Source organism: Cryptotermes secundus, unplaced genomic scaffold (assembly GCF_002891405.2).
Source record: "Cryptotermes secundus unplaced genomic scaffold, Csec_1.0 scaffold545, whole genome shotgun sequence".
NCBI lineage: Eukaryota > Metazoa > Arthropoda > Insecta > Blattodea > Kalotermitidae > Cryptotermes > Cryptotermes secundus.
Genome location: NW_019737089.1, coordinates 1,198,700 through 1,210,944, shown reverse-complemented (window position 1 = coordinate 1,210,944; position 12,245 = coordinate 1,198,700). Strand labels below are relative to the sequence as shown.

At 37.2% G+C, this 12,245-nt stretch overlaps 1 protein-coding gene across 1 annotated transcript in view; it reads right to left on the bottom strand.

Annotated features, from left to right (window-relative positions):
• Positions 1-11,306, bottom strand: part of LOC111870103 (putative tyrosine-protein kinase Wsck) — a 29,081-nt gene extending 17,775 nt beyond the window's left edge. Inside the window, exons 1-4 of the mRNA XM_033753683.1 lie at positions 11,259-11,306; positions 8,675-8,852; positions 7,998-8,214; positions 1,744-1,895 (exon numbers count right to left, since the gene is read on the bottom strand). Coding sequence (XP_033609574.1) covers positions 1,744-1,895; positions 7,998-8,214; positions 8,675-8,852; positions 11,259-11,306 — 595 coding nt within the window. The remainder of the gene's footprint in view (positions 1-1,743; positions 1,896-7,997; positions 8,215-8,674; positions 8,853-11,258) is intronic.
• Positions 11,307-12,245: the final 939 nt, after the last annotated feature.

The window sequence follows — 12,245 nt, the reverse complement described above, 5'->3', positions numbered from 1 at the left end:
TTTTTCATTTTTTGATCCGTATTATCCCACATATGGATCAATTGTAACCAGATTAATGAGGGTTTACTGTATATCACAAAATTCTTACAAATAATGTTCAAGGGGTAAAGAGTTTTTAGAAAATCTGAATGGTAAAATAAGACATAATTACTAACATCTAGTTATCCCTGGAAATATTAATGTATAACATCAAAAAATCTGTACAATATAAGGTTTTATAAAACAATTTTACTGTAACTGACATGGAACATGAAAATTAGAAACTACCGAAAAATATAACTTTCATACCTTTAGGAACAGACATTACGCATCCCAGTACGCATTGTAAATTTTTGAACCAACCACACAAAATCATGTTATTACACTTAGACACAAGTCTTTCAAAGACACCTTTTTTTAAGGCAGTGTAATGACAGAAATTTTCTTCACTAGATATGATTAACAGGTGTGTTCTGAGGCAATCTTCTTCATACTACCAACTTCTACTAGGTAGTATCAGTGACAATGTAGAAGGAAAATAGAACATGAAAAGAATTATGTACACTTCCTTATAACAGTTTTCAAAAACCATGGATAGTCTCTGTACACCGCCAACCACCCCCCCCAGGGGGAAAAAAATTGATATAAATACTACTACTAAAAAGACCCCACTGTTTTGGTCTAATAATTGATCACATCAACATTTTTACACCTCAAATATATTTCAAGTCTCATTATTGTGGAAGAGGACCTTCCAATTTCTGCTGTACAAACAGCAACTGTAATCTAAAGGTAAGGTGAAGTAAATGCAGTAATTTCATTAACATTCAGTAGGAAAATTTATGTCCCAGATTAAGAAATTTGATTAGATCATTAACTGTCAGATCATTAAAAAAATTGTACACAACACAATTTTCTTAAATTTTATTTAATTTCAATCCTAATAAATAATATTAAATAGAGAAATTTTGATACAAGAATAAAAATATTTGCACTCCTCCTTGTCTGTCATGAGCACTTTACTTCTGTGCATAATCTCCTAAGTTTCTAAAACGAGGATTCCTCGTGTCTAATATTTAAGAGTGGCTCATACACTCCTCTGAAATTCAACTCCACTACCTACACATTTTCACTATTTTCTAACTTATGGTATCCTTGCTGCAGCTACTTCTTTCCCACAGTCATCATTAACTCACACATTTTCAGTTTTCAACCCTGTCTTATGCCCATCTGTGCAATCAACTCCCAACCATAACCCCACACTCACTCATATCTTTTTCTATTTCACCCTACCCTTCTCACACAACAAATTTACTGATGCTGCAGAGTAGTACTTCAACTTTTTCTTCACATTTGGGAATTCACCATTTCATATCTCAGTTGTGAGTGACATATCTGCATCGCACTTACCATGCCTCTCCTTAGTCTCATCAGTCAGTGCTGTGGAGTATATGAAAATAAAGTCACTGCCATCTTCCCTGATATCCTTACAAACTCACTATTCACATTCATTTCAGTCTCAGTCTCACAGTATTGTTGTATAAATCAATAAACAAACTCAAATATTGTGCTCTTTTATTTTACTCCGCAACAGCCATTCTTAAAAGAAACTTTCCCATCTAAGTTCATGCCGCTTTTCCATTTTTCCCACATCACCAACACTGCTGAAAGAACATCATAAATCTTCCCATGTGACATCAAGGGAAAGAAGTCAACAAGAAGATATTTTAATAATGAATAAATAAAGAAATATGAATAATATACCAATCCATCCAGTGTCAATCACAGCATTAGACAAGCTTCCTTCACAGGATTCTGAGTCACTGGATTTACAGGACTTGGAGCATTCTGCAGGTCTGTATTTGCCATATGAACTGTCACAATAACAAGCTTGTGCATTCTTGAAGAATGCATACCTGTAATCAAGAATTTGTAAAGCCTATCACATAAGAGTTGTAAGGAACTGCAATAGTGTGGATGGCATGCAATGCAAGAGACAGTGCCAAAATGGCACAAAAAACATAACAAGCAAATGAGAAGAGAAGAAAAAGGAACAAAATCTCTGTTCATGGAAAATCCAGGAGTGTTCACATTATATTTATTTTGTTACAGTCATTTCACATCAAGTTACCACAGTTCAGGAACAAAAAAAAAAAAAAACGTCACAATATCTCCAATTCTAATAATATTTTGCAGGATTGTTGGATATCCTTAGGAACTCAAACACACAAAAGTTGTACATTTCTGTACCAACGAAGTTCAGAAATACATCATTTTGAAATTTCAAGTTCTTAAATTTTCCTTTGTCCCAATTCACCTCAAATCTTACATAATTTTAATTTATAATTACATTTACTAATTTTCACAATACATTTTGTGTGCTATAATAGTTTTTTTTGTGGATAAAAATGTAATCCAATTATCTGAATTTTTGCTTATCTGAACTACTTTTGTCACTAATTAATTTGGATAATCAGCATTCTACTGTATTTTTGGCCTTCGTTTCTTAAAAACCATATGAACAGACTTATGCAAGTTTTTTCTACAACACCTAGTGACCATCTCAATACATCTTTGGAAAGTATCAAGCTGGGGCGTGAAACTGATAAGATATGATTTTCTACCTGCTGGTGGTGTGATCAAGCAAGAGTCATTTGTGAACTGTACCAATAAGTTGCACGGCATCATGATTCATTCAGCTGTACAGTTCATACCTGATGCCAGTAGCGTTAAGCTGTATTTCCCCATCTACCAAAATCTGTAGTGGTTTAGTCAAGTGGTTAATTGTGATATTTGCCAAGTTTAAAGTGGCTGCGAGTGCTACAACTATCAAAGAACGTAATGTTTTCAAAACAACACTGTAATACCTTTAATGTCAATCAGCACAAGTTTAAAAAATCTAAGACTTGTGTTAGACCAAATAATAGAAAAAGGTCCCTAGTATTCAGAAAGGACAAAGAAGCTGTGATAAATCTACGAAAAATTCTGCAAATTTGACTGAAAATGTTATAAATTAAACAACTGTCTCTTCTAGCTTGGAATATGACAGAAAAAATAAGGAAGACTTGAAGAGTTTTAAAACTGAGTGAACCCCACAGTTTCTCTTAGGCCATTAAAAAACCTCACCAATTTTTGACAAAAAAAATGTCAAAATATCAAGTACTCGTATCCGAAGGAAAAATCCAAGAAAATCATTTTTTCGATTTAACAGGCTTCAATAGTAGCAATGGTTCAGGGGAAGATAAAATGACAGCACAGATGACAGAAAATTTTCAGATCACAAATAGTAAAAATGTTCAAATTTTGATGGGTCTTCCATAGTCCTGGTCAATTAAGAAAATCCCATACGCATTCAAGGCCTCAAATTACATCGGGCTGCCATGAAATTAGTGGCTAAGCAAGGAATTTGCCAAGCCAAAGTTTAAAACCAGAGAAAGTGAAGCAATTTTATTTATCTGATGAAACCAGCAGGATCATGCCAGGGATATAAGATCACATTTCTGTTAAGTCAGAAAGCAAGATGGTCACTGAATCACTCCTGGAGCTGGGATCTTCTTGAGAAACCACCAATTGTGCAGCTATTCAAGAACTTCCCAGCATTTTATGAAACCCAAAGGTTTGTTACCGTGTTCACAAGGGCCCTCCACTGGTTCCTATCCTGAGCCACATCAATCCAATTCATACCACCCCACCCCATCTCTCTAAGATGCATTTTACTATTGACCACCCACCTCTGCCTTAGTCTGATGTGTCCCATTTAATATCAGTCCCACATGGTTTTCTTGGACCTTCCAAATGGCATATTCTAAAGCAAAGTTGAAAAGGAGTGGCAATAAAGCATCTCCTTGTTTTACACCATTCTGGATACAAAAATTATCAGAAAAATGTTTACCTATAAGGACTTTGCTATACATTTCTTTTACACACATTTTAATCAGAATAGATAATTTCATGGGTACCCCAAACTCTATCAGAATATTGTACAATCCTTCCCTCCTAACTGAATCATAGGCTTTCTTGAAGTTTACGAATAGCTGATGTAATGTCTCACTGTACTCCCATTTTTTCTCCAATATCTGACGAATGCAAAAGATCTAATCAGTAGTTGATCTGTTATGTTGAAACCCACACTGATGATTCCAAATAGTTTCATCTACGAATGTACATCTATGTATGGACTTAACTGTGAGAGAAGAATATTGGACAAAATATTGTATGAAGTTGATAGCAGTGATATCCCACAATAATTACTACAGTCAGTTTTATCACCCTTCTTGTGAACTGGTGCAATAATAGACTCCTTCCACTGTTCAGGCAATTTTTCCTTATGGCAAATACAGTGCGTACAATCAAGTGCGCGCCGCGGCTGCAATTTGCCGTGAGTCATACCACCGCAGAACGGATGCAGTCGCGGCGCGCACTTGATTGTACGCACTGTAGAAGTAATTAGCTTATGAATCTTAGAACATAATATTTCACCTGCTGCTTGAATAAGTTCTACCAGAATATGATCACTACCTGGTGATTTATACCTTTTCAATTTTGCAATAACAATTTCAACCTCAAAAAGTCTAGGAACAGATACTAATGGCACAGCTCTATATACTTCTATCTGCCTAACATCACTGACCATATGTGCAACCAATAATTGAGAGAAGTAGTTCTTCCATCTATTCAAATGTTGTGGGAATCTCCAAGCAGATCACCAGAAGATGGTCCATCTTCAAAAATGACTGTTACTGTGTAACTTAAAAGACGCTGATATAAGTGTTAAGAAACAGAGTCCTGGGAAATTCAATGTTCATAAAGTTTTCAGAGATACACCTAAAAAACTCTGTATTGGCTGAAGTAGGCTATGAGTATATTCATGCACTTTGTGTGTCTCCCATTAATAAGAATATAAAATTTCCTATTTTAGGTACAAAATTTGACTGTCTTTCAAAATTATTTGTAATGTATAAAGTGTAAGTTTCTGCCAGGGAGACTGTGAGATGTATCTGGTATCTCAGAACCTAATCAGAAATACTGAGCAGAGATTAGAAGACAACACAGACAATATAATCTATAGACAGCAGACATCTACTGACATATAAACTCAAGAAACAACTGTGCCATCTTGTAGTAACATTCTTCAGTTCTCTGCTTAAAAGGTACGCATCCTGCATGTTCACTCTTCTACAGCAAAACAGCAACCATGTTTCAATAAAGAACTGAAGATGAAAACTAAAACTGGAGAAATTCCTGTTACATGAAATTTTTCTGAAAACTATTATTCAATCATACAAGATTAAGTTCTCATTGGAACAATTCTCAGGCAAATGTTCATCCATTCGTGACTTAATATTCACAAAATGAACTGACAGAGAACATCAGTTTCGTTACATTCAAAATATAATGCATCGTGTATTTATTTCAAAGAAAATTATGCAACTTTCTTTCTAGTAAACTGAAAGATTTCTCTAATATTTACTATTTTGTTGATGGTGCTGCTGCACAGCATAAAAGCAAGGAAAAGTTCATTGACCTCTGCTATCATAAAGATGATTTTGATACGGATGCCGAGCGGTACTTTTTTCCATCACACAGCATAGGTGCATATTATTGGATTGTGGGAACAATTAAAGGGGGGGGTAGCAAAACCTACACCATGTTAAGTGGAGCCCTTATGGTGCATCTTCAGGTTGCACCTGGAGGAGATGGGCTCCAGATAAAGGAGGGCAGATGCAAAAATACTGAATCGGCAGTTGCAGGCACCTGACAAGGGGCAGTCCTCCAGCTGGAGGGTTGGTTGTGGGGCTAACTCATCACCATAAAAAAGCCTGTTGCGAAATATGAGACATAAATACCACAGAATATTACTGGTTAAGATTGATTTGAGCCTGAAAGTATCTTCAATCATCTCTGAAAACGTACATCATGAGAAACAATCATTAACATCCATCAGAGTCATTTGGGTACATTTGTTCATTTTCTAATAAATAAATTTCTTTATTACCATTTTACAGTAATAAGTTTTAAGACGTAAAATATTCCACTGACTGTATTCATATGGTATACAATTACTTACTTACTCAGGGAACTAAGCCCTTCTGGAGGAGCCGCCAATTCTGCAGCTACTCAAGAATTTCCCAGCATTTTATGGAACCCGAAGGTTCATTACCATGTTCACAAGAGCCCTCCACTGGTCCCTATATAAGATTCATTTTAATACTGTCCACCCACCTATGCCTTGGTCTTCCCAGTGGTCTCCTTCCTTCTGGCTTTCCCACCAATATCCTATACACATTCCTTGCCTCCCCCATTTGTGCTACATGCCCTGCCCACCTCATCCTCCTTGACTTGATCATTCTAATTATACTTGGAGAAGAGTACAAGTTATGAAGCTTCATTATGCAGTTTTCTCCAACCTCCTGTCACTTCATCCCTCTTTGGTCCAAATATTCTTCTCAACACCGTTCTCTCAAACACCCTCAGTCTATGTTCCTCCCTAAATGTCAGAGACCAAGTTTCGCACCCATACAGAACCACAGGCAAAATTATAGTTTTGTATATTCTAATTTTTATGTTCTTGGACAGCAGATGAGAAGACAAAAGGTTCTGGACTGAATGGTAGCAAGCATTACCCGAGTTCAATTTCCCTTTAATTTCCTCCTGAATCAGGTTTCGATCTGTTATCGTTGTTCCCAAATATCAGAACTGTGCCAAATTTTCAAAACATCTGTTTCCTATCTTTATATCATGATTTTGCCCTGCATTTTGGAGACGAGACAACAACATATACTTAGTTTTCTCAGTGTTTACTTCTAGACCAACCTCTACTTGTGTCAATTAAATGGTACAATATTTATGACACAGTACATTGCTTTTCCATGTAATTGGAGACTGAATTAGAATGCTTGCTACCATTTAGTCCAGAACTTTTGTCTTCTTTTCTGCTGTCTAAAAATGTAAATGTTACAATATACAAAATTATAATTTTGCCTGTGGTTCTGTATTGGTGCAAAACTTGGCATCTGACATTAAGGGAGGGACACAGACTGAGGGTGTTTGAGAACAGGATGCTGGGGAGAATATTTAGATCAAAAAGAGATGAGGTGAGGGGAATTTGGAGTAAACTGCACAATGAAGAGTTTCATACCTTGTACTCTTCACCAAGTATAATGACAATGACCTATTCAAGGATGATGAGAATGGCAGGGCATGTAGCATGAATGGGGGAGATGAGGAATGCATATAGGATATTGGTGAGAAAGCCAGAAGGAAAGAGCCACTAGGAAGACCAAGACATGGGGGGGGGGGCTAATATTAAAATGGAACTTATACAGGATGGGATGTTACAGACTGGATTGATCAGGCTCAGGGTAGGAACCAGTGGAGGAACTGTGTGAAAATGGTAATGAACCTTTGGGCTCCATAAAACATTGGGAGTACCTGCACAACTGAAGGACTCAGCTCCATAGAGTTAGTTGATTAGTAAATTACTTTTAATTAAAAAAGTACAGAGGGTTTTGCAAATAAAACAAAAAGGTATAGAATTAAGGCACTACTCCATTCTGTCCTGACTTTACTGCATCTCTTTGAAAATGATGTTAATAATACTAGTAACAGACATGATATTCAGGGAACAAGTCCTCCAGGAGGGACTTTAAACCGTGGGTCCCGTGTCATAGCTTTACGGCACTAAAAGAACCTCATGTCCCAAAGGGACCTCTGAGCAAAATTCAGGACATTTCCCACCCAACAGTAGTCTCTAACACATCTGGTAGATAGGGGAAGCATCAAGATACCACTGAGCCTGTAGAGGCCGAACTCGCTGGCTGAGTCGGGACTGATGGCACGCACCAGTACCGGTAGGGAATAGAGACTGGTAGAATATCATAGGGGGATGCACAATGGACCAATATCTGGTCTAAGTGCATGGGGAAACCCACCCTCTCCAATAATAACAACAACAACAACAGACATGATCATTTAAATAACACAGTAGTAGTTACACTATTATGCTGGGGGGGATTCACCTGAAAAACTGCTGCTTACAAACTGCTGTGCATGACTCTGCAGACAGAGACCCAGCCAAGTTCGTGACATTATAGGGAAGGTCACGGTAATCGTGATCCCCTTCAAAACAGCCCACTAGATTCACAGGAGTACCAGCATCTCCATGGTTTATCTGAATTTCTCCAATGCAGTAGATCAGGGCACTCCAACTCAGAAATAAAATGCTCACGACATACAATTAATATTCCATACCTTATCTGAAACAATAAATATAAAACAAAGCTTATTTCAAATTAAAAGCCTGAAGAGGATGACAACCCTCTCAAACTAAACATTCTGTTTCTTAAGAAAACATCTGAAATGGCTTCATTTTATCTACTTACTCGTACAGCTTTGTAATAAATTCCATTTTATGAACCAAATTCCCCCCCCCAAATACAAAACACAGCATTAAAACCATTAAATGTGTACTATGTGACACTGCAATTATTTCTATTGTTCATACTTTAATATAAACAGAAATCATAAATTCTGATTCTTTTTATGAATTTCAAAAACTACAGCTGAACACTGCATACTTCGCAGGAACAACTGCAACTATTTTGTACCCCGGATATTTCTGTCACACAGAACTTCACTAATTATGGAAGTTCCATCTACATAACTACAAACAAACCTCAAAAGCAAAAACACTCACACCATACAAGATAACCAATATCAGCTCCAGATCCAGACAAACCACCAAACATATATATAGCAGAGCACAAATCTCTACGGTCTGAAACTTCTCCAGAATCTTCATATAAAGGTTGCATACCAATACTACCAAGATCAAAAATGCAATGAAACAGGACATGACACATGCCTGAAGAACACTATATGGAACATTCACATCCATATACAATTTAACAGTTAAAAGGTTCAATGGTTATCCAAGGTTTCACTGACTCAGTCATGAATTCCAAGGGCAGCAGTCATCCAAATGAAGATGAAAAGCCTCTGGGCTTTGGGTATATTTCATATGCAAAGGGTGTTTCAGAGAAGTTCAAACGTACAGGGAACAGACATAACATTAGGTCGAGCTGCAAAACTGAACACTCTCTTAGGAGTTCACCAATGCAAACCAGGCTGGAAAGGCATCCACAACAGATGGCAGTGTCTCTATAGCATTCCCTGTGAATGTGGCAGAAGCTACATTGGCGACAGAGGCAGACTTCTAATCGTTTGGATATGTGAACATATGCCCAATCAAAAAGAGGTTTTTCCAGAATAAACAAAATTAGCCAAAAATGCCTACAGAGAGGGTCATAGAGTAGGCTGGGTTGACACTAGGATTCTGGAAACTAAAAGTTTCACAGCAGGTATAGGAAATATAAGGAACTGGACCACATGGAAAGGCAGTATTATGGAAGTTTCTAACTACTGGCCCATTTCCTTGTTGACAGGGTTTTCCAAAATATTCGAGATACTCATATATAACAGAGTAATACAGCATTTAACAAACAATAATGTTATTGTAGATAATCACTTCGGTTTCAGAAAGGGTGCGTTGACACAAAAAGCTATTTTTACAGTTACTGATTATATTTATAAAACATGGAACAATAAGAATGGTTGTGGGGATTTTTTGTGACCTCACTAAGGCATTTGACTGTGTCAATCATGAACTGCTTGTCCAAAAATTGAAACACGATGGAATAAAAGAGATCCTACTAAAAGTGCTTGAAACATACCTATATAGCAGGAAGCAAAGAATCATTCTACAGACTGAAGACTCAACTACATATGTTTCTAAATGGAAAACTAGCAAACATGGAGTTCCGCAAGGATCTGTACTGAGACCTTTGTTGTTCAATGTATATATTAATGATCTGCCTAGAATTCTAAATGGGTTGGTACGTATGGTTCTATATGCTGACAACGCCATTTTTATTGACTCTTCACAGGATATTAGTAGCCTTAATAACAAATTTAATTTAGCTGTGAGACATTTATATAGATGGTTCCAAGCTAACCAATTTATACTAAATTTAAAAAAAAAAACCCACGTAATGAAATTTATGACCCCTAGGGCCACGGACTATCCATTACATATAAAATATAATGACCAAACACTTAAATTTTCTGTAAATGTTAAGTTTTTAGGTGTGTGCCTGGACAATCATTTGGGCTGGGAAAAATACTCTGATGATGTGATAAATAAGTTGAGTGTTACAACCTTTGTGCCTAGAAAACTACAGCCTATAGTAAGTAGGCAAGTGTTGAAATGGCTTATTGTGCTTACTGTCAAGCTGAACTTAAATATGGTGTTATTTTCTGTGGCTCTTCTTCGTCATCAATGAAAAGAGTTTTTGTGGCTCAGAAAAGAGCAATTAGAGCAATGTTAATGATGAGGCCTAGAAGTTCTTGTAGAGAGGTTTTCAGAGAATTAGGGATACTTACAGTTCCCTGTTTATTTATATATGCCATGGTCATGTTTGTAACTGAAAATGAAAATAATTATCCTATAAATAATAGTGTACATAAAATTAACACTAGAGTACAAAATAGACTACACATCACGTCAGCTAGACTATCCATTATACAAAAGGGAGTGTATTATATATCCATAAATTTTTTAATAATTTGCCACATAAATTATATATTTTAAAGGATAATGTTAATTTATTTAAATGAAAACTTAAAAACTTTATCTTGAAAGCTTTCTATTCTATTGATGAATATATGGCAAATACCTAATTGTATTATATTCCTATTGCATCTAGGTTGTGTCTATTTGGACTTGGTTGTATATCGCAACTACTTTTAATTAATCTGACGAGCTCAATATCTGGCCCAATATGGGCAACAGATCTGTGAAGCTATGTATGTACGTAGTGTGTTTAAAAAGTATCAAGCCTTTGGTCAGCAGAAATACATTTATTGATTTGGAGGTACAAAACCCTAATCCCCTTCAAAGTAGTCTCCTTGGTGACTTCTCCCAGCGCTTCCGCCATTGTTGGAAACACTTCTGGAACGGTGATCAGCCGGGCCATCGCATTCCGCATGATGTCTTCTCTTGACTCAAACTGGGTTCCTTTCAGCGGCATTTTCAGCTTGGGAAATAGCCAAAAGTCACACAGAGCCATGTCAGGGGGAGTAGGGAGCCTGACGAACCACAGGGATGTTGTGCTTGGTGACGAAAGTCTGAATCAGATGCGCAGTTTTGGTACGAATTTCGCGGACACTCTCCTCATGCCCAAATCCTCGGTCAAAATTGAACGTACCAATCCAATGCTTACCCCTGTCTCGTTCGCAATTTCTTGGACTGTGATACGACGGTCCTCCATGATCAAAGTCCGCACTTGCTCAATGACATTCTCATTTTGGCTTGTTGAGGGTCTGTCTGAATGCAGTCCGCTGTCCACTGATGTGTGGCCATCTTTGAAGCGGTTGTACCATTCCTTATCCATCAGTTGCTCGTGGCATCGTCCCCGAAAGCCTGTTGAATCTTGTGAATGGTTTCCACTTGGGTATCACCAAGCTTTTGGTACAATTTGATGCAATACTGCTGCTCATGTTGTTCTGTCATTTTACACCTTACTGGAATCCAATGAGCGCTCACTACACATCCTCACTCATGGGCCGACTGCCAGCGACTGACGCTTTCTGCGGGCGTGAAGAAATTCACAACTGCGCATGAATGTCCCTTCCACATCTCCACCGAAGGGAGCCTCCCGCGCTTCATTGGTTTACGCGAGAAAAACGAAGGCTCGATACTTTCTGAACACACCACATATGTACGTATGGAATGCTCAACCAATCTGACCAGCCAATCCAGTTCAGACAATTCTCCATCTGCATCCACCTTATCAGCAATGAGGTTACCAACTCAAAGAGATCTGTATCATGTGACATGGATTTCTATTAAGTTCTAGTCTTGACTGTTCAGGTTTTACTCCAAGGATGGCACTTGCAGTAGGCACTATATATTTTTTTCATTAATTCTACATATAATTCTATTCATTATTATGTGCATTCTATGCATTAAACACGTTAATACATAATAGTAAGAGGTCACTGGTGTGACATCACCATTCTGGATGTTCATGCCCCCAACAGAAGATAAAATTGATGACATAAAGGACAGGTTCTATGAAGAATCAGAACATGTATTTGACAAAATCCCAAAGTACCATATGAAAATTTTGTTGGGAGATTTCAATGCCAAAGTAGATAGGGAAGATATTTTCAAACCAACGCTTGGGAATGAGAGTTTGCACGAAATT